Here is a 22091-nt window from a genome sequence, read left to right on the forward strand (position 1 = left end):
TATTTAAGTGACGTCCTGAAAATAGCCTTGGTTTCTGGAGGCTGCTGGTCTGCTGGGAGGCAGATCTTCACAGCCTGGGCATGAGGGGCTAGGCAGGCCTCTCTCAAGCACCCACTAGGGGGATCTGGGAGACGGCAGTTGCGGGGACTCACAGTAAAACACAGAAGTGCCACCTTCCTCAGCCCTGGCCTTAGACCGATGGGAGGGTGCGAGCCGGCTGCAGAGGGAAGGCCTCTCAGCGTGGCAGGAAGCGTCTCACCTCCTAGATAGTGGCATTGGGCAAGTTCCTTAGTCGTTAAGCCTCAATGTTCTCATCTGTAAATGGGAGTATGAAAAGGCTAGACCTCACAGCCTTGTTCCCATGATTGAGATAACCTGTGTGAAAGGTTTGTCTTCATGCCGGGGAGTCTTTCCACTCCTCGGAAATGCTCAGAATACATTAGTCCTGGGACTCTGAGGTGGTATGGATGCCCCAGGGAGGAAGCTGAAGTTCAGGGAAGTTTAAGTGACTTGCCCAAATTCACACAGTTGAGCGGAAGAGTGGACATTTGGACCTACATAGGCCTGAGTCTCAATCCTTGCCCTTCCCCACTTGGCTGTGCCCAGACAGCACTCCAGGACCTGGGGAGGGACCCCTGGCTTAGGCCGTGGCGGCTATTAGGAGGCACCAGGTCTCAGGAGGGGGGATTAGGTGAAGGGGTGCCTAAGGGACACTCCGTGCCACAGACCTGGTGAGGTTTTGGGACAGAAAACGTTTCGGGAGAGGGACATTTCAGGGGCTTCCTTTGGGACCCTTAGGACACTTGGCCCCAAGGCTTATGGAATAGTGAGCCTGGACCACAGCCAGGCTGGTGAGTCCCATGTGCTTCCCTTGTGTGCAGAGGAGGTGCTGGGGCAGAGTGGGGCACATGGGGTTACTGGGTCCCGACCACACTGCTCTCCCTCGGTGTCTTCCTCAATGGCACCCTTCATCCGGGCAGGGAAGCAACTCCTGGAGGCTGGGCCTAGGCCAAATGCAGACCCCAGAGCCCCCTGCCACCCATGCCTAGCGGGTGTGCGGATGGAAGGTGCAGAAGGACTTAGCTCAAGCTGTAGGAAGCCCCAGGGCCCAACCCACCCTGGGCTGACCAGAGCACTCCTCTGTGCTGTGGGCCTGCTGGAACAGTGGTGTTCACACTGTGGTGCATGCGCTCTGGGCGGCGTGGGGGTTGGCGGGGTTGGGAAGCCACAGAAGCTTCCCAGGGAGTACATGGGCAGGGAGTTTCCAGACAATCAGTCTGCAGACTCCCAACTCCCATAGGTGCCACTGGCTGCAAGCGATGTGCCTGGGAAGGGCTTTCTGCCTTCAGATCCCTTCCTCTGCGGGGGAGCCCAAGGCTCTCTGTGGAACATGGCCCAGGGCGCCAGTGCCTCCTGCTTGCCGACAGCAGGGCCTCTTGAAATGTGGGTGTGGGTGTGGAGAAGGTAGAAGACGCTGATGGCCAAGTCCCAAATCCTTTCATGAGTCAGGTGCTTTCCAGTTCTTTGCTTTCCACAAAACTGATGGACATTGTCAGCTGACAGATCATTTAAAATAAATTTTGCTGGGGGCACCTGGGTGGCTTAGTCGGTTAAGCATCTGCGTTTGGCTTAGGTCATGATCCCAGGGTCCTAGGATCGAGCCCTGCATCCAGCTCCCTGCTCAGCGGGGAGCCTGCTTCTCCCTCTGACTGCCGCTCCCCCGATTGTGCACGCGCGCTCTCTCTCTCTCTCTCAGCCAGATAAAGAAATAAAATCTTTTTAAGAAATAATAAAAATAAATAAATTTTGCTAATCGGTATTTATGCAATTTAAGGCAAATGAGAAGGAAAGAGTTTCGAGAATCCTGTAACATTGCTAAAATAAAACAGCCTATCATCTAGTTAACTTACAGGAACAAGATGTTTCACCCTCTGCATGTTTAAAAGCAAAACCAGGGGCACCCGCCTGGGTCAGGTGATGGAGCCTGTGATTTGGGGTCATGAGTTTGAGCCCCACATCGGGTGTAGAGATTCTAAGAAAATAATCAACTTAAAAAAAAAACAAAACCCAGCAACCCACGAGCATAGTGAGGCTGCACCCAGTTCTACCCTAGCAAAAAAAAATACACGAATTAAAACAGAAAAAGTGTTCTGTCCACCTCGTGAAGAGACGTAAGTCCTCCAAAGTGGTACCTTGCTACTGAATATTTATTAATACTTATTTTTAACGTGCTGGTTAGTGTTTTTATCGCATGCTGTCAGTTGCTGTAGTAACTCAAACATGTCTTGAATATTTGGAGCCTTGTGGTCTCAGGAATTGTTTCATTGCCATTTGTACAGATATTTTTTTTATAAGGTTTTGTTTTGGTTTTTTAAATCTGCTTGGGAGGATAGGCAGATTCTTTAAGATTTTTTTTTTTTTTTGAGATTTTATTTATGTATTTGTCAGAGAGAGAGCGTGCACACAAAAGCAGGGGGAGAGGCATGTAGAGAAAGCAGTAAACTCCCACTAAGCAAGGAGCCCAGCACCCACCCTGCGATCATGACCTAAGCCGAAGGCAGATGCTTAACCAACAGAGCCACCCAGGCACCCCTGTACAGATATTTTTGTTGAAGCAAAATCTAATAGGGTGATGAATAAAACCCTTAAGGTAGAAAAATACAAGCTAGGACAAAATTCTTTGGGAGAAAAAAGAAACAATGTAGGGTGTCTGCAAGGGAAAGGAGAGCTTGTATTTTCCTCATGAATGATGGTGGGTAGCAGATCACTGTGGTAATTGGATCCCACTGAATACATTGAAAAGAATGATGTCACAGTTTTATTTTAAGATGTAAATATTTACATTATCCTGGAAGCTATAGCCTTTGCAACTCTTTAAACTTGCTTTGGAAATATTCAGATGTCGAGTCGCAAATGTGCTGGGCGGTACATAATTTTTCAAAAATCATTGTGTGGGTGCGCAAGGAAAAACAGTCCGCAGGCCACTGAGTCAGAGGAGCAGAGTCCTGTCCCGTCCCCTGTGAGGGATGTCTCCTCTGCTCTCCCCATCTCATGTTCTCTTTCTTCCTTTCTCTGCAGTTGGATCCCCAGACTGTGGAGACCAAGAACTGGCACACAGATGTGATTGAGATGAACGGGGTGAGCTGGGGAGACAGGAAATGTCCGCACAGTGGGCGGGCCCCCGGCTGCTGTCCTCGGGGGTGCTGTCTTGCCCCCTGTCCCCTCAACCCAGTCCCTCTCCCATCCCCTGTGCCCGCACCCTTCCTACTCCCACCCTGTAGGTGTTGCAGGGAGCCCTGGGTGGGAGAGGCAGCACTGGTCGGCCATGCTGGGGAGGGGACCCATGTTTCAGAGGCCCTCCTCAGGCGCTCATACCCTGGGGGATTTGTGCCTGCCTCACCCCCAACCAGATCAAAGTGGAATTCTCCATGAAGTTCACCAGCCGGGATATGAGCCTGAAGAGGACCCCGTCGAAAAAGCAGACTGGTGTCTTTGGCGTGAAGATCAGCGTAGTGACTAAGTAGGTCCCCCTGGGGCACATGAGTGGTGGCATTAGCACCCGGGGTCCCTTCCTGGACCCCTAGCGAGTCACCCCCCGGCTCCGTAGTCAGGGATGGCCAGTTCAGAGGCCCAAAGTGGCCCGCAGACGTAGGCCTCCATCTCACACATGCTTCAGAAGTCAGCAAGCCAGCATTAAACATCAGAAGATGACCTGTGAGCATCCCGGGCCGTCAGCTTCTTGTGGTCAGTGAGATGCTCTGATGACGTAGGCACACATTGAGGTTTGGCCACAGCCAGCGGGAATCCAGGAGGGGATGCCCCTCCACTCCCCACCACCCCCTTCATGGCCTGGGTCTCCAGGACCTCAGCCACCTCCCTCAGGGGTCTACGGCTCAGCCCCACATAGCATTTGAAGCTGAGATCTACCTTCTAAGGAACATCCTCGTCTCAGCATCTTTACACTTGTCTCCCAAACCACCTCCTGCCTTTGTCCCTTGCCATCCTGCAATAGGCCGGCCTTGGGCTGCTTGGGTAGGGTGGGGTGGCATGGCCTCTTAGTCCTCTCTGCAGCCCCAACCCTGATACCAGAAGCCCAGGTGTGCAGGGGAAGTGGGGGCTTGAGGTAAGCCAGGGAGGGGAGGCCTTCCGCCCCCCCTCACAGCCCCTCCCCACCAGGCGGGAGCGCTCCAAGGTACCCTACATCGTGCGGCAGTGTGTGGAAGAGGTGGAGAAGCGGGGCATCGAGGAAGTCGGCATCTACCGGATATCAGGGGTGGCCACGGACATCCAGGCACTGAAGGCCGCCTTTGATGCCAGTGAGTGTGGGAGGCCCGGGCATTGGTGGGGAGAGAGCACTCTTAGGGGCCCAGCAGGCTGCTCTGGGAGCCCAGGAGCACCAGAGGCCTTTCTCCACAGAGAGGCCCCAAGTCACCAATGGTGGAAGAGCCTTGTTCTGTGAACCACAGTTCCATGTGGCGTGTGGTGGGCCATCTCTGAGTCTGATGCAGGAACTCTGCCTGTGTTTGCTCATGTAAACACCCCCGCCCCAGTCTCTTATCCACTGTTGCAGATGAGGAATGGAGGATCAGAGAGGCCAAGTCACTTGCTCAGCATTGCTCAGCTTGTAGGTTTTGAGCCTTCTTTCAACTCAGATCTTTCTTATTCCAGTGTTTCTGGCTTTCTTGCTAGCTCTGTGGTGCCTGGGGGACTGGAAGGAAACAGAAGGGCTTTGAACCTGGGCTGGCTGGCTGGCTGAGGCTCCCCTCTGCCGTCTCCAGAGCCCTGAACAAGGGCCCTTTGGGAGGAGCACTGCTGCCTCCCTCCGTAAATTCCTCCGTGGTGGGGGCTGCCCTCTCTGGTTTTTCTTTCCCCCCATCATGTGAGTTTGTGCTGTGATAGCCAGGAAGCCTGAATTGGGCAGGCAGGGCTGATTCCAGGGGAGCCGAGGGAGGGACCTGCGTTCAGGAAGCCTGGGGTGAGGGGCTGGGGATGTGCCGGCATATGGGTCCTTTGTGCAACCGGGAAGCCGAGGCTTTGTTGGAACATGATTTTTCATGTAAAAAATGTGCAGGGCCTTCCAGAGAGAGGCTTAGTGGTGGGGAGGTTCCAGAGAGGGTGTCTGCCATGTGGTGTGAGGACTCTGCAGGACTCTGGGTGGAGAACGGGGCTCCCCTCCCCCAATGGGGCTGAGTCACACACCACCTGTGGGCGCTGTACCTACTTCCTGCCTTTCCTGGCAAGACCAGGGCAGAGATGGAGTGGGTGGGGGCTTCCCCAGCTGTGTGGTGCGGAATGGAGCAGGGCCCACCACCCTGCCCCTGCCTAGCTGAGGGCTGCATGGAAGAGGGGGGCTCGGATGGGTGCACTCCCGATTGTCTACATCCTCTGCAGATAACAAGGACATCCTGCTGATGCTGAGTGACATGGACATCAATGCCATTGCTGGCACCCTGAAGCTCTACTTCCGGGAGCTGCCCGAACCCCTCCTCACAGACCGACTCTACCCAGCCTTCATGGAGGGCATCGGTGAGGCTTTGGGGCACCGAGAACCCGGCGGAGCCGGGCCTTCCTGACAGCAAAGAGCGGGAGACCCGTGGCTCTCCTTGCTTGTGCATCTGCCCAGTGCTCCGGAGCGGCGTGGCTGAGTGGCCCAGAGAGTGGGGTGTGACCCACTGGGGCCTGAGGCAGAGCCTGGACCCTCTCTTGCCTGCCTCTCTCCCCTCTTGTCCCCGTGGGCTGCCCTCTGTGCTTCCTCCCCAAATACTGACCTCCTTGCTTGGAAAGCCAAGCATCCAGGGAAATGTGCCCTGAGGTGGGTGGCCAGGGCCAGCGTCCCGAGCCAAAGACAAGCCTGGCTGGAGTGTACCAGAGCTGGCCGGAACCCAGCCTTCCAGAGGAGCAGTCTCTCGCTCCCACTGATGCCCTGGGCAGCGATGAAGCTGAAGGCCTCAGCCAGCGGGGCGCCTGGGCACCTCCTTCCTGCTTCCCCCTTTTCTCCCTGCTGCCTCCTCCAGGGGCAGGTCAAGGCTTCATCCACCACAGGAAGTGAGGAACCCCGTGGAAGGCTGTCCATTGCCTGCTCTAGCATCAGAGGCAGTTGAAAGAGGAAATGTTCAAAGCAGTGTTCTCATTGCCTTAAACTTAACCTCCTAGACCAGGGACAGGCTATGACCAGAGCTGCGAAAGCACGTGCGGGAGGGGTGGGAGGGCACTCGATCCCCACCAGCGTGCTTCCTGACTGAGCTTCGGGTGGGGGCTTCCACAGGAACCAGCTGTTCATAGCCCACCCTTGGGAAGATACCAGGCCCTTCCTTCCCTATAGGATCTGCTCCCCTCACCCCTGCAACCTGGGCTTTCCCTCAGGGTCCCACAGCCTCCAGACCCTGGTGGGGCACTGGCTCGGGCCTCCCCACCCAGGAGCCAAGCCTCAGCCTTGCCCCATTCTCCCCCCTCCACAGCCCTGTCAGACCCTGCTGCCAAGGAAAACTGCATGATGCACTTACTCCGCACCCTGCCCGACCCCAACCTCATCACCTTCCTCTTCCTGCTGGAACACTTGAAAAGGTAACAACTCGGGCTGGCGGGGCGGGGGGGGGGCAGGCAGGGAGCCCAGGGCAGGCCCCTCCCTGCTGGGGAGGCCACTTTTGTGGGGGGTATCCACCTCCTTGGCTCTTCCTCTTAGGCGCTGGCTTCTGCTGGGTCACCCATCACAGGGTGAAAGTTTGCTTTTCAAACTCTTGCCTCCAAATTCTTCTGTTTTGAGAAATATCGGGGTCCTAATAGCAACCTCCCATATCGGCAGGGCCAGAGCCAAAGACTATCGATGGCTTCTGCAGTCCATGGTCATTCAGTCCACTTCCCAGTTTTGTGTTTTTTTTTAAGATTGATTGATTGATTGATTGATTGATTTGTCAGAGACAGAGGGAGAGAGAGTGAGCGAGCACAGGCAGACAGAGAGGCAGGCAGAGTCAGAGGGAGAAGCAGGCTCCCTGCCGAGCAAGGAGCCCGATGTGGGACTCCATCCCAGGACGCTGGGATCATGACCTGAGCCGAAGGCAGCCACTTAACCAACTGAGCCACCCAGGCGTCCCCCACTTCCCAGTTGTAAAGGGAAGGCTGCGAGCAGTAGTGTGCTTGTCGTTCTGTTTTGTTACACACGGTCATGTGTCCCGGGTTGTAACAGGAAGTGTGTTCGTCTTTGGTCAACGGTCAAAAGCTTGCAACCCGCTGGTCTTGACCTACACCTCATCTAACAGGGAAGCTGAGCCCCGGCACAGGAGGAGTTTGATTGGGGTTGGCAACAGCTCTGTCCTCGGAAGGCACATGTCCCCAGTCCTAAGCTAAGTCCCCTCCCACCTTCTCCCCCACCCCTTCTGCCATGGGGTCCAACCGAGAGCTGCTCAAGCCGATGCCTGCAGCCAAGCTCAGAACTGAAACCAGCCCTTCCAGGGTCCTCGTCACTCGCTTTTGAGCCCCAGCACCAGTCCGGGTGTAAATGGGGAGGAAAACTTTCCTGGTGTCCCTTTAATCCGCTTGCCACCCTGGAGCCCCGAGTTGGGGGCCATGTGGTGGGCCCGCTCCTCCCGGAGCCAGGTTCTCACCCTCGGGCCCGGGCTCCTGGCTGTGGCTCAGCCAGGCCAGCTCTGGAGGGCCAGTGGAGACCTGGAAATGCCTGGGGCTGCTGTCTTGTTTTTCCCATCATGAGACATTTTCCCTCTGGTTTGGCCAGAACTGAAGCCCCAACCGGTTCCCATAGTTTGGCGAGCACTGTGGGGAGGACACACAGAGGAGGAGTGGGAGGGGAAAATTCATTAGGTTTTCCACCCTGGGAACTGTTGTGGGCACAGTCTGTTCCCACATCTGGGCCCCTGGCTGGTGTGCGTGTGCGTGTGCGTGTGTGTGTGTGTGGAGGGGGGCTTGGCCAGCTCCAAGCTGCCTCCCGGCATGGCCAATGTCTGCCTGTCTCCAACGCAGTCAGCATGCACGTCCATGTAGTTGGGAGTGAGGGGTGCTGCTCAGGGTGAGTGCTCTCAACCCCAAAACATTTCCTAGGCCTGAGGAAGGCCTATGGCCTCTGTGACATGTTGGGTGGTACTGGGTCCACCTGGACGCCAGCCACAGATGGCAGCCCCTGCTGTCACTCAGGGGAAATATCTACTGAGCATGTGGCCTATTACACAAGAAAAGCAGAGAAAGATCCACAGGGAGGTAACTCTGGGGTCCCAAGAGGAAGACCCTTCTGGAAAAGTACGGGAGAATAGCCCCCAGGCTCCATCTGGGGTTAGGGTCGTCCTGCGTCAGCACAGCAGGCAGAGCCTTAGGTCTAGTTAAGGACTGCTACTGGATCTCCGGCCCCCTCCCCTGCCACTCCCCCATTAGGCTCCCCCCATCCCCCACTCCAGGCCACTTGGGGCAGCTTGGCTGACCCGGGGGAGCACGGGCTCTGGAGGCAGACTGCGTGGGGTCAGATCCCAGCTCTGTCACTGGCTAGCCGTGTGACCTCAGGCAAACCATGTCACACCTCTGTTCTTTGGCATCTTCGACTGTACGGTGGTGCTGATAATGACCTCCCCATAGGGCTGTGATGAGCAGGAGCTCCTGCAGGGAAAGTTCTTGAGTTAGGAATGACATCATCCTCAAGGGGAAGGAGTTGGGAGTAGGTCCTTCTGGCTTTGGCTATTTACCGTCAAGGGATGGCCCTGGGAGCTAGGAATCTAATAGAGGATCGTCCTGGGACATAGCTGGAGACTTGGTCCCTTGGCTTAGTCCCTCCCTACCAAGAGGTCTCTACCCTCAGAGGAGAGAGAGGCTAGTATCTACCTTCTGGGAATCTTTCCAGGAGTTCTTATAGTTAAGGCCAAGCATCTGGAGCTCCAAATGGCTGCTGAGAAATGACCTTTTTTTCCCCTTCCCTTCCCCCACCCCTTCCAGGGTTGCTGAGAAGGAACCCATCAACAAAATGTCCCTTCACAACCTGGCTACTGTGTTTGGCCCCACGTTACTGAGACCGTCGGAAGTGGAGAGCAAAGTACACCTCACGTCGGCCGCAGACATCTGGTCCCATGATGTCATGGCACAGGTACCAGTGGCAGGGTCCGGGCCTGTGGCTGGTTGCGTTGTGCAGTGGGCTTCCCCACAGGGGCGGAGAGGACAGCTCGGAGTCCCCCAGCCCAGCCCAGCCCTGCTGAGCAGCTGGGTGGACGGTCAGTAGGATGTCACCAGGGAGGCAGGGCTCCGGACAGTCCTGCCTCCAAGTCCAAAACAAAAGGCGTGAGGCTAGACCAGGTGCCCAAAGAACACATGTCCTGGCACTAACCGCAATCCTGGGAGTGCCGCAGTCTTGGACAGCAAGCTCAGGGGCCCAGGAGACCTCTGGGAGCCTTGTCCTCCCTTGTGGAAGCTCTAAGATTGCTTCCAAGGTGAGGAAGCTTCTCTGAAATCTGTCCCTACAAGATCTGGGTCAGAGTCCAGTCTGGAGGCAGGGCCCGTCCAGCCAAAGCCAACCTCTGGAGCCAGTCAATAGAGGTTGGGGAAGCGGCCCCAGGCTGCCCAGGCCTCTGCCCCGCGGTGTCCTTTACTGATGCCCACTGGCACACACACCCGGGCTGCCAGGGGGTCGAGGCGGGGGGGGGGGCAAAGCAGCCTGAGATGGCCTGAGTGCAGGGAGGGGGTGGCACAGAGGGGACCCCAGCCCCAGGACTGCTAGTTCTCGCCCAATCGGAGGAGGGCCAGGAGGCCAGGGAACCCTGCTGAATCTTCCCTGTCCCCTCACAGGTCCAGGTCCTCCTCTACTACCTGCAGCACCCCCCCATTTCCTTCGCAGAACTGAAGCGGAACACACTGTACTTCTCCACCGACGTGTAGCCCAAGGTGGGAGCCGCTGCGGCGGGGGGCGGCCCAGGCCAGCCTCTCTGGCCAGGGGACCCAACACAGACTTGAAAGACTCCAATAGAAAACTCCCACACCCAGCACTCTATAGACTCCAAGGGACGCAGATTTCTAAGAACTGGAATACTTGCATCTTCCGTGCCACCTTGTACAAAGCCAGCTGCCCCAGCCCCCAGCCTCACCGTCGGCGCCCGCGCCCCTGCGCCCTGGGCCCTGCCCCACCGCCTGGAGCCCTGGGCTCTGCCCTCTGTCCCTCTAGTTGTGTCTCCTGCCCCGAGCCTTTGGGGGATTGTTTCCTGTCTATTTGTCATGCAGAAATGGTCGTGACGGACCCAGTATGGGCATTCGGACTGCCTGCTTTGTTCTTTCATTTCCTCCAGCACTTTCTCCTCCCCCCCGCCCCCGGACCCCCACCACCAGTCCAGTCCAAGGGTTTTTATTTTGCGCTGTGTAACTCCGGCCAGCTTATCCTCTCCTGGCCCTGCTCCCAGATTGCAGTCTCCGGGCAGCGTCCCCTCGGTTTGCCTCCACCCTCCCCTTCCTCCCGGCCTGCCCACATGCATGTGCAGCCTTGGTTTTCACTCCATCACTCTGAAACGTGAGGCAGCCCTGGGCAGTGGTGGCAGCAGTGGTCCGTCCAAGGCTGTGCTTGCTGCCTCCCGTCCCGGGCCTCCCCCCACCCCCCAACCCCGTCCTCCGCCTGTGGAAGCACACCTGCTTGGCCTTGCTGCCTGTGCAAATGCTGGACAGGGAGACAGCCGCACACGAGTCCTCAGCTTAGCACAGAGCTAGAGAGCCGATCTCTGCAATTTCCACCTGACAGTCTCCATTTCTGGGGTTTATCTGTTTGATCTCCCGCCTCCTAGTGAGGCATCTTTGACTGTTTCTTCTGCTTTTCAGTTCCTTCTCCCTTGGTGTTCTATTTCCTTTGAGTGGCAAGACCTACAAGTGACCTGATATCAAGAGAGCCAAAGGGTCAGGAATCAGGGGAGGCAGGAGAGTCGGGCCACTGAGCAAACGGGACAGGTGGAACATTCCAAGGAGTGCCATGGAGCACTGGGGGCCCGGATTTGGGGGGAAGCGGCTCTCAGCAGCAAAACATTATAGTGGCTTTGTTAGGGGAGCCAGGTCTCTTGGATGGCAGCGAATATGGCTGAAGCAGGTTTCCAGAAACAGGCAGGCTCCATCTAGGAGGCAGCCCTTCCTGGCACCTCGCCTGCCCTGCAGTGCCTTTGCCTTAGACTGTACAGTCCTCCGCAGCCACGCACTGCCACAGGGCGGCCCCCACGGCCATGTGTGCTCTGGGGCCTGGCAGAGACTGGCACCGTCCCCAGTAGCCAGCCCCCATGGTGCTGCCTCCCCACCCGCAGCTTCCAGATGCGGCCTTTGGGGGAGCTCTAGGAAACTCTAGACGTTGGGGAGTCATAGGCACCTGCCTCTCTTAGGGGCTGGGTTTTGCTAGGGATGTTCATTGTCTACACTCTGCTCTGGAGTAGAGGATCGGCAGATTCTAGTCCCAGTGCTGAGCCCCACTTCTCTGTACCGGAACGGAATGAGAAGGATCCTCCCAGTGCAGTTTCCTCCCGTCTGAGCAGTAGCTGCCCGCACAGGGCAGTTGGCCCGGGAGAACAAACGGTCCCGGATGGCGGGGGCTTGGGCACATGGCTTTCTGGCTCTCCTAGGTGGCAGAGAGCAGACTCTAGGCCCTCAGAATTGGAGAGAACAGCTCCTTTAGCTTGTGCTCAGGGCTATGTTTTAAAGAATGGTTTGCTGGCCCTGAAGCCATAGCATTGGCTCATGAGACACGGGGTCCTTTCTTGTGTTTACACCTGTGGCCCAGTCTTGGGCAGAACGGTACACATTCTGTGCACATCAGAGGAAAGAAATGCCTAAGAGGAGGGAAATGATCCTGATCATGCAGCTGCCTGTGAGCGGCTTAGCAAGGAGCCCCGCGCCCTGGGACAGGAGGTGGAGAAAGAACACCACTGGGGTCAAACATCCCAGCGCATGATCCTCCCTGGAGTCTGTGCCCAGCACTCAGGAGTTGGTATGCGGCATCTTGCTTCCAGAGCCATTGATGGGAGTGAGCTGAAGGCCCAGCTACAGCTAGTTATAGCCCCAAACGGGTGCCTCCCACCTCCCCCAAATGAGGGGCTTGCTTCTCGGAATCAGGTAGCTACCACAGCCCCCAAGCTTGCTTAGGGAGGAAGGCTGGATGGGCTGAGAAATGCAAAAGGCTCAGAATATTTATAAATTCCACCCCCAGGGTGGGGAAGGGCAGGTACCAGACAAGGACTAAGCTGCACCAAGGAAGGAGCCCATCCATGGGTTCTCCCAAGAGTCAGGGACTGTGCAGCCCAGCACCCCTGGCCCCTGTGCCCAGCAGGGCAGGCTGTGCCAACAGGAGCCCAGCAGACAGGCCACGCGAGTGCCGGGATGCCTGTCCCTGCTGGCAATGGCTGTGGGCTGCCAGTTTTTGCTGATATAGGTAGGATGGGAACCTTTATTAATATGAGTTTAATAAGTTGGTAAGGATATATTTTTTTTGTCTATGTTCTGTTTCAACTTATGTAGATTATTATAAATTGATGTAAACCACGTGAGAGGAAAATGTTAATAAAAAAAAAAAATGCAAAGCCCCAACATTTGCACACAACTCAGCCCTGTGGTGTGGACATTTGTATACTCAGTAGTCCAGGGAAGACACCAATCTAAATATTTAACTCTTCCAGCTGCATCCACATGTGTTTCCAGGAATCTGTGCACCTAGTTAACTTCCCCTGAGCTTCCCTTCACCCTGTGGGGACTGTGGCAGTTTGGGGGGTGGTGAGCCCCTCCTTGTGGTTCACAGTGGCCTCCGAGTCAGGCACCAGCCAGATTTCCTTTCATGAAGGACAAAGGTCCCACCAAGACCTGGCCGTCAGTATCCCTTCAAGAGATGGCAGAAAGTGCTCAAAGTGGAGGCTTCTTATTTTATGCAAACTCTTCCCTACATTTTTCTTGGAAGTGGGCATCTTTGGGGCAGCCTTTTGGCCTAGCCTGACAGTTGGAGAGGCTGGATCCCCTAGGGGGCACAGCCTCCCTTCAGTAGAGTCGGTGGGGTTAATACAGGTTCCCACCAGTCTAAGCCATTGGACACTATGTTTATTCTGGAGATCAGGACCAGATGTCTCTGAAAATTGGTGTTTGGTTTATGAGCTCATACTGACTCCTTAGCCATCTAAAACAGGAAACTATTCATCTCCTTTCTTGACTGAACAGCCAGTGTGGACAATGCTTGGCTTATTGAAGTGATGGCTACGGATAGCCCCAGGGCTCATCAGCTCTAAGGCAGTCATACAGGCAGCATTCCTGGTATTCGCTGGGCATATTCGACCCTCCTTGCTAGGCTGCCTGGTGGAAGATGCCAGGCATCCAGGTACTTTGACAGCTGCCAGGCAGGAGCATCTACCCATGCTCTCAAGGTGCTTACAGGTGACTTATTTAGGGACAGTATAGGAAACACTCCTAGCTTTGTTCCCAGACCTCTGAGGATACTCCAGCTGGGCTGGGAGCAACGAAGCCTCATACCTAGGAGACTGGGCTGGATATTAGAATTCATCACAGAAGGATGTAAACCCCGAGCGAGCTTAGCTCACATTCATTGCAGAGGAGGTGGCAGACGTGGCCAGAGGAAGGTGTGACCCGCTGACTTTGACATTATCAGTCACATACATACACACCTGGGACATCTGAACGTCTCAGCCACCTCTGAATTCTGGTTAAGGGGGCATAAGCTAGAAGACCGCAGAAAAAGGGGGAGAAAGCAAAAAATGGTGAAGGAGTCAGCATACAGCAGAGAACAGGAGCCACCACTGCTCGCTGCAGGCTGCTGGAATCATGCAGCCCCACAAGCCTGTCCTCTGGCCCCAAGAGAGAGCCTGAGCTCATTCCCTTCGTGTCCTTACCACAGGACCAGAATGAAGAAGTGCTCACAGCAGATCCCAACCATTAAAGCCTATTTTTTTTGCGCTGGGGCACACAATTAGGCTGAACTTCTGTTGTCAGAAAAAGGCCCCTAGTTCAAATTAAAAAAACACTAATATGTTAAAAAATACAAAAACCCTGATACCACAGACCAAGGATAGTGGAGAACGCCCCCCTCACCACTGTCTGATCTTCACCAGCCGCTGCTCAGGGACCCACCAGGAGCACCATAGCAGAACTCCGCACGCCGTGTCCTTGAGCTGGGCCTGGTCCAGCGGTCAGAGCCTAAAACCAGTGTGGCCAGGACCGCAGGCATTCCCATCAGCCAGCCCACAGCAGGGTTTTTAGAAGAGGTAAGGGCCTATGCATGGAATTTCAACGTATCCCAGGACATGGACCAGCTGGGCTGCTTGCAAGGCAGGCCCTGGCTGAAGGAACAGTGTCAGAGGAACGCTACTCTGCACACCCCAAGAATCGAATATTCCCACACTTCGCAGAAGCTTTCTCACTCTCCCTCCAGATGTCCAGTCTCTGGGCCACCTGGCACCACTTTTGGGACTCGTGGAATCTGAAAATAAAAATCAACCAACCCTTTATTGATTCATTTATTTTATGGTATGAACGGCCTTTATTGTTCATAATGGGAAGTGGAAGAGGGGGGACAGGACCTCTGGCTCCTGGGGCGGCTCTAAACACTTACTCTGTCCCTGTTCCCTTCCCCCGCCAAAACTAACCAACCTTTTAAACTATCATGTAATTTTTTAAAACAAAGACAGCAGACCACAAAATGACATAATGGGTCAGGTGGTGTACATTTACTCTGCCCTGCCATGTGACATGGCTGACTGCGCGCAGTTCCAAAGTAGACGAGCCTGCTGGTACGAGTTCAGTCCCCTCTGGTCCCACCGCCCCGAGCCGCCTGCAGGCCAGCTATGGGTAGGACGGAACCTTTGGGGAGCTTAATTCCCACCAGTCAGCACACTGCTGATCTGCCTCAGAGAGAGGCTGGCGCGGCATATTGCCCACCCCGGGAACAGAGCCTGTGGCTCCTTGGAGGCGGAGGCAGGCGGCAGCCACGTGGCTCCCTCATGACACCAGCGGTCTGAGGGGAAAAGTCTGCGGTCTCTGAAGCGAGTGCCCCGCAGTGGACAGAGCGCGGCCCCCACGGAGCAGCTCCGATGCTGGGCTGGCAGTGTCCTTCCCTGGAGGCAGGCTCTCTCACCGGAGGTAATAATCAATGGCAGCAGAGAAAGCAGCGAAACCGCCACACCCGAGGAGCCCGGCCTTTAAGCCCGCTGTGAAGTAAACAGAAATGTCGTTACCTGCGGGGACAGACACCGAGCCAGGCTGCCTTCAGAAGTCTGCCTGGCCACGGCGACAAGGACGCCCGTGTCAAGTATCTAAGTTAGTCAGCCGAGCCATGGGATGTGTAAGACTTCAGGAAGCCGTGTCCACAGTCTATACCAGTGGGCTTTATCTAGCCGTACATTCAACTTTTCTCATTCCAAAAGATGATGATTTCCAGTTTCACGAAATAGCCCCTCACAGGCAGGAAACTGGTTAAGAGAACAAGCCCTTGGAAGCAAGTGAAAGCATATGGCCTGTTAACCCTGATTTGTTTATGAAATAAATTCCTGGGAAGGTGATCAAAGCAATCCTGGAGGGAGCTGAGCTTCTCAATGTCCCTGACAGAGCTGAGCGATGGGAAGACCAAAGGAAAAGTTACTCTATAAATCACAAGTGCCTGTCCGAGGAGAAGCAGCTTTTAATGACAGCAAATCATCCTCTCTCTGAGGAGAAAACAGGCTCTTTGCTTTGGGTAAATAAGGGCACGGCAGAGGGAGAGTGTCCCAGCAACGGCCACCAGGAGGAGAGTCAGGTCACTGACACCCCACGTTGCACTCCATTTTTTTTTTTTTTTTTTAATTTATTTGAGAGAAGGAAAGAAAGTACAAGCAGGGAGAGAGGCAGGGGGAGAAGCAGGCTCCCCACGGAGCAGGGAGCCTGACGTGGAGCTAAATCCCAGGACCCCAGAATCACGACCTGAGCCAAAGGCAGACACATTCAACCAACTGAGCCACCCAGGTGCCCCCCTCCAAACCACACTCCTGATGGGCACGCTGACAGAAGTGCAGAGAACTGTTTTCTTTGTTGTTTACTGCTGATAACCGGACACTTCCAGAATACTCCTATCGGGCTTTCAGGGGGTAGAAGTCTAAGAATCCTTAACTGCAGAAAGACATTACCACAGAACTTATACTGACAATTGTATAGTATTTAAAAAAAAAAAATGCCGGAACTACTTGAAATGCGCGGACCTGAGAGTTCAGGAGCACCTGCCATTTGGATCAGTGGGCTCTCCGGGGCTGAACGAGACCTAGCCGTGCTTCTGTCCTAACCTACAGATCAATACACTTCTGGAATTCCTTACTGGGAGGAAGCTCTTCCCACCATTTCAATGTGAGGGCAGTTCTTTTTTCTAAATCTAGATCTTTCTGTGGTTCTCAGCCATGGGTGATTCCATCCCCTGGGGGAATTTGCCAGTGTCTAGAGACACTTTCAATTGTCGCAATGAAGGGATGCCATCAGCTTTTAGTGGGTAAGCGGCCAGGGATACTGCTGAACATCCCACAATGCACAGGAAAGCCCCACTATCCCTCCAGCAAAGATTTATGTGGTCCACAATGCCAACGATGCCAACGATGAAAAACCCCGATCTAAATACTAGAAGTTTCCAAAATTAAGTTAATGTGGAAGTAAAAGTGATTTATTTAGAAGAGTATCAAGTGTCCACATATGCCTTGGGCTGTCCCTGGAACACTCATGTGTTTGGAAACGTCAACTACGACACGCTGTCCAAGGCCACAAAGAAAACCATGCAAGAGGTGTTTACTAACCTCTGAAACCAATGGCTCCTCCAGTGATGCAGCCACTAATGACACTGTTCTTCCAATCTGATTTTCCCCGGTACTGTGGGCAGAGAAGTGCAGTTTAGAGCCAAAGAAACAAGCCACACAAGATGATTAAGGGAAAAAAAGCACAGGGTTTCTAGCTGGCTAATTCAGTCCCTCTCCAAAGGAAACCTAATCCTTTTTGCTTTCCAAAATATAGTTCCTAAAATTTGAATGTGTTCATGGGTGCTTCCTGCAGGTGGTACCAGAGTGCTGAAACCAAGTGTGCCACTTGAGAAGTAATCCAGATCTCTTCTCTGGTTCCCCAATAAGTCTCAAGGTCAAAATCACTCACCAACTTGGAACAGACACATGAAAACATGCTGAACGTCACTCAGCACCAGGGAAGCGCAAATCAAAACTAAATGAGCTACCACCTCACGCCTGTCAGAATGGCTAAAAACACAATAAACAACAGGTGTCAGCGAGGACATGGAGAAAGAGGAACCCCATTGCACTGCTGGTGGGAATATGAACTGGTACAATCACTCTGGAAGACAGTATGGAGGTTCCTCAGAAAGTTAAAAATAGAATTCCTGGGGCACCTGGCTGGTTCAGTCGTAGAGTGTGTGTCTCTTGAGCTCAGGGTTAGGAGTTTGAGCCCCATGTTGGGTATAGCAATTACTTAAAAATAAAATCTTAAAAAAAAAAAAAAAAAATAGAACTCTACCATACAATCCAGCAATCAAATTGCGAGGTATTTACCCAAAGAAAACAAATATACCAATTCAGAGGGATACATGCATCCTAATGTTTATAGCAGCACTATCTACAATAGCCAAATTATGAAAACAAGCCAAGTTTCCATCTATTGACAAATGGATAAAGATGTGATAAAGATATATACACACACAGGACTATTACTCCGGCCATAAAAAAAGAATGAAATCTTGCCATCTGAGACATCATGGTTGGAGCTAGGAGTATTATGCTAAGCAAAATAAGTCAGTCACAGAAAAACAAATACCATATGATTTCATTCATGTGGAATGTAATTAACAAAACAAATGGGCAAAGGGAAAAAAGAGAGACAGAGAAGGGCAAACCAAGCAACAGACTCTTAACTATAGAGAACAAATCGATGGTGACCAGAAGGGAGGTGGGTGGGGGGTAATGGGTGAAATAGGTGATGGGGATTAAGGAGGGCACTTGTGATGATCACGGGGTATTGTATGGAAGTGTGGGATCACAATATTGTACACCTGAAACTAATATTACACTGTATGCTAACTAGAATTTTTAAAAACTTACAAAATAATTAACCAACTTCTAGCCTACAAAGAGAAGTAAAAAATAATGCAAGCCTCAATAAAGGCAATAAATGCCCAAAAAGTTTACCTTAGGGGCTATTTAATGAAAATTCAATCTACCAAGTATCAGACATATCTGATCTGCTTTCTAATGAACATTTCTCATTAGAAGTCATAAGATGGAGGGCGCTGGGTGGCTCAGTGAGTTAAAGCCTCTGCCTTCAGCTCAGGTCATGATCCTGGGGTCCTGGGATGGAGCCCTGCATCGGGCTGTCTGCTCAACAGGGAGCTTGCTTCTCCCTCTCCCTCTGCCTGCCTCTTCCCCTACTTATTCTCCCTCTCTCTGTCAAATAAATAAAAACTTAAAAAAAAAAAAAAGAATTCGTAAGATAGTACAGGCAAGGCTTTTTCAGAAGGCAGAGACACTTACAGATTCTACCAAACACTCAGTGCAAGAAAACATGGCGCCCACAATGGCAAAATTTTTGGCGTAGGACATTCCTCTCTGTCCCATGTCTTTAAGAACTTCTTTTGCTGTCGGCGTACGGTAAGGATCCTTAGGGTCAAAGCCCACATTGGTATCAATGCCAGCAGTGAACACCCCAAAGGCACCTCCCAAGACAAATCCTAAAAACAAACACAGAAATGAAGATTTTTCTTTGGCATGTTTTCTGGGGTACTGTAACGAGGTCATCATACTCGAATAGCACATTTTGGATGGCCCCCAACAGAGAGGACACCCCTACCTACCCCTCCAACTCCACCTTAACACTCAGACCCTCCAGTTACCTGGTTTCCACATCACACAAGCCAGGAACTGTCTTGCTGACAGCTTCTCTATCTTCCTTTGGATTTCTTCCTTCTTTCTTTTTTTCTTTTTCTTTTTTTTTTTTTGGAAGATTTCATTTATTTATTTGAGAGAAAGACACAGACAGCAATAGGGAGCACGAGCATAGGAAGACAGGGAGAAGCAGGCTGCCTGCTGAGCGGGGAGCCCAATGCTGATTCCAGAACCCTGGGATCATGACCCGAGACAAAGGCAGATGCTTAACCGACTGAGCCACCCAGGTACCCCAGCCTCCTTTGATTTTCTTTTTCCTTTTTTTTTGTTTTTGGCCTCTCATTTTCTGACATTCTTAAAGATTCAATCTTTAACCTTCTGCTGTCTATACTCATACATTCAGCTAGCAACTTTGCAAATCACTCCCTTGACAATGGTGACATTGACAACAGTCATTTTGTGAGTAGTACCATGTGCCAGTTACTGATGCTTTATAGGCACAGCTTCTTTTATTCTTCACAATAGTCCTGTATTGTTGATACTATTAATGTCTCCATTTTGTAGCTGAAGCGGCTGAGGCTCAGGGAGGTCAAGTAACTTCTATAAGGTCACAAAGATACCAAAAGGCAAACCACACACTGCTGTCCCCAACTTCCTGAGCCTGCTGGACATTTCCATTTACATGTCCTCTCATCACCTCAAGGTCAATATATGTTTAATGAAATCATGGCACCCTCCCTCCAGACTTTCTTACTTACGGCTCCTTCTTTTCAGTCACTCCAGCTCCACACTTCAAGGGCATTTCTGACAGCTGATTTGCTCCCCTCCTACAAACCTATGTTCACAAGTATCCTAGTCTAGGACCTTTACCACTTCCACTCTGGAGCATTACAAAGACTTATTCATCATTTCAACAAATATGTAATTGACTTATTAGTGTCAGGCATAATGATGAACAAAGACCCAGCCCAGGCCTCACCGAGGTTCAGTTTAGCCAATTCCCTATACCATCTCCCTATCCACAGACTTTTCTTTCCCTCACCACGCTCCATGCTGGATCATCACGTGCACCAATTACTGCCCTAATGCCTAAAGGCAAAACGCCCAAATCCCCAACTCCACCCTCAATTTTAAAGGGCTACCCCCATTCTCTCAATCCTTCAAGATACAGGGGCAATCTCACCTCCTGTAGCTTTCCCCAAACCAAAAAATCCCCTTTCCTTTCTACTATACTTCACATCTGTACTCACCATATTGTTTCTTGATTGTCTTTCATTCTCATTGAGATTTCAATTCATCTGCAAATGTGGCCAACATCTTTACAAGACGGACACCCTACATTCAAACATTTAAACCTTCAAAGGTTTAAAAAGGGGGATCAGCGCGTGTTCCAGACTTCTTTCCCCCTATGTTCACCGCCATCAGATCATACTGGCCACAATGACATTTGTCTTTCAAACCTGAAGCCGGTTCCTGGCAGACGTTTGCATCTGCTGTCCCCTGTGTCCCACTTTCCTGCCAGGCTCCTTCCCAACACTCTTGCTTCTGTATATATTAAAATTTTATCTTCATGAGAACCAGGCTCTGGTCTCTTACCTTGCCTCGCCACCGAGCACGTGATGGTTACTTGTAACAATTTGTTTGAAAGAATGCTTATTTAAAAGTGAATCAATGGGGCACCTGGATGGCTCAGATGGTTAAGCATCTGCCTTCTGCTCAGGTCACGATCCTGGGGTCCTGGGATCGAGTCCCACATTGGGCTCCCTGCTTCTTGGGGAGCCTGCTTCTTCCTCTGCCTCTGTCTGCCTCTCTGTCTCTCATGAATAAATAAATAAAATCTTTAAAAAAAAAAAAGTGAATCAATGAATGAATAAGTCGACCACTTTATAACCAACCTCCAGGCCCCGACCCATACAGTACCGACTTTCTGATCCAATTTCCATAGGCGGAAACTAACCTCAGGGCCTAGAGAAGGGTTACTCGAGTTCACGCATCGAGGCAGGGGTGCAGTCGAGATCGAGGTCCAAAGGCTCCTCACCTCCCAGGCGCGTGGTCTTGGCAGAGGACCCCGCTGCCGTCCAAGCCCTCAGCCTCCCAACGCCCCCCACTCCCAGTCTTGCCTCACCTCCCACGCAAGCCAGCGCTGCCTTGAAGGCACAGCTTTCCATCGCCTTCTCGATCATTTTCTGTTCCTCACTCTTGGTCGGGCTCGGGATCCCGCCCAGGCTACTGGGCTCCAGGACCCGGGGCTGACGCTTATCGCCCACCAGGTACTGCAGAAGAAGGCTGTACTGCAGCGGGGCTTCGGCGGAACCCGGCGCCTCAGGCGCGGAGCCCCCCGCGCTGGGCGCAGTTGCCGCCATGACTGCAGCTGCCGCAGAAACTCTCGCGTTCTTCTTCCCGCAGCAGATTCCGCAAGCCTCACGTTAGGGCTCTGCGCGCCTAGCCACCGTGCCGCAATGGCAGATTCGCCACAACGAGCAAATCCAAGAAACTGCGGCAGCAAAGTCCGCTCATTCATCCGGCGAAAGAGGTCTCACGTTCCCTCAAAGCCTCTTGTGAATACTGAATCAGGCTTGGGTAGCATCAAGATTTAGTCACCAGAAAGCGCCGTCTTCTCCGGGGATGCGGTGCGGTGAGTACAGGGATTGGCAGGCCAGCCATTTCCCAGGAGGCTTTGCGCGGGCACTGCCCTCGCTGCCTCCTCCCGGCGCCTGACGGCGGGAGGCTGCGCGGAGCGGGAGCGCGTCTGCAGGGGTGCAGCGCTCCGGGGCTGCGGCAGGGGGCACACGCGCCTCCTCGCGGACCTTCCAGCTTAAGCATTCCTTACAGAGGTCAGTGGTGGAAGGTGCTTTGTAAGTAAACGTGAAAGCATGGTTAGATGTACGCGGTATATGTTTTGTTTGACAATTACACCTTTGAGGGGTGCCTGGGTGGCTCAGTGGGTTAAGCCTCTGCCTTCGGCTCAGGTCATGATCTCAGGGTCCTGCGATCGAGCCCCACATCAGGCTCTCTGCTCAGCAGGGAGCCTGCTTCCCCCTCTCCCTCTGCCTGCCTCTCTGCCTACTTGTGATCTCTCTCTCTATGTCAAATAAATAAATAAAATCTTTTAAAAAAATACACCTTTGAGGAGAGACAAGGGGCCCAACAAATGAGTGAGCAAACGAGCGAAGCTACCCAAGTGTAGGAAAAGGCAGGAACGGTGTAGGAGGTGGAGCCGAATGGCCGGATGGAGAGCGCAAGGGCTGGGGCTGG

At 53.0% G+C, this 22091-nt stretch overlaps 2 protein-coding genes and 1 long non-coding RNA gene across 8 annotated transcripts in view; 1 reads left to right on the top strand and 2 right to left on the bottom strand.

Moving 5' to 3' along the window:
- The window catches only part of ABR (ABR activator of RhoGEF and GTPase), a 179336-nt gene extending 164886 nt beyond the window's left edge, over positions 1-14450 (top strand). For 4 of the 5 annotated variants that reach the window (XM_047707795.1, XM_047707798.1, XM_047707800.1 and 1 more), the window contains 7 exons: positions 3079-3138; positions 3411-3520; positions 4177-4316; positions 5392-5526; positions 6459-6564; positions 8932-9079; positions 9775-12548. In XM_047707795.1, coding sequence (XP_047563751.1) covers positions 3079-3138; positions 3411-3520; positions 4177-4316; positions 5392-5526; positions 6459-6564; positions 8932-9079; positions 9775-9864 — 789 coding nt within the window. In that variant the 3' untranslated portion in view covers positions 9865-12548. Of the gene's footprint in view, positions 1-3078; positions 3139-3410; positions 3521-4176; positions 4317-5391; positions 5527-6458; positions 6565-8931; positions 9080-9774; positions 12549-14054 lie in introns of those variants that run through there. The other variant, XM_047707796.1, reaches the window with a different exon arrangement.
- Positions 8452-21495, bottom strand: TIMM22 (translocase of inner mitochondrial membrane 22). 2 transcript variants are annotated; one of them, XM_047707802.1, is made up of 4 exons: positions 20962-21495; positions 18486-18682; positions 16752-16824; positions 8452-8598 (listed from the first exon to the last, which is right to left on the bottom strand). In XM_047707802.1, exons 1-4 carry the CDS (start codon positions 21197-21199, stop codon positions 8516-8518), a joined length of 591 nt encoding a protein of 196 aa, XP_047563758.1. In that variant the 5' UTR covers positions 21200-21495; the 3' UTR covers positions 8452-8515. The 2 variants fall into 2 exon arrangements, with proteins under 2 accessions (XP_047563758.1, XP_047563759.1); XM_047707803.1 differs by lacking the exon at positions 8452-8598 and adding an exon at positions 14452-15149 and having other exon boundaries at positions 20962-21489.
- On the bottom strand, positions 20687-20955 carry LOC125087459 (uncharacterized). Its single transcript, XR_007123440.1, has 2 exons — positions 20794-20955; positions 20687-20731 (listed from the first exon to the last, which is right to left on the bottom strand). It is a non-coding gene; the product is annotated as an uncharacterized LOC125087459 (long non-coding RNA).
- Positions 21496-22091: the final 596 nt, after the last annotated feature.

Source organism: Lutra lutra, chromosome 16 (genome assembly GCF_902655055.1).
Source record: "Lutra lutra chromosome 16, mLutLut1.2, whole genome shotgun sequence".
Lineage (NCBI taxonomy): Eukaryota > Metazoa > Chordata > Mammalia > Carnivora > Mustelidae > Lutra > Lutra lutra.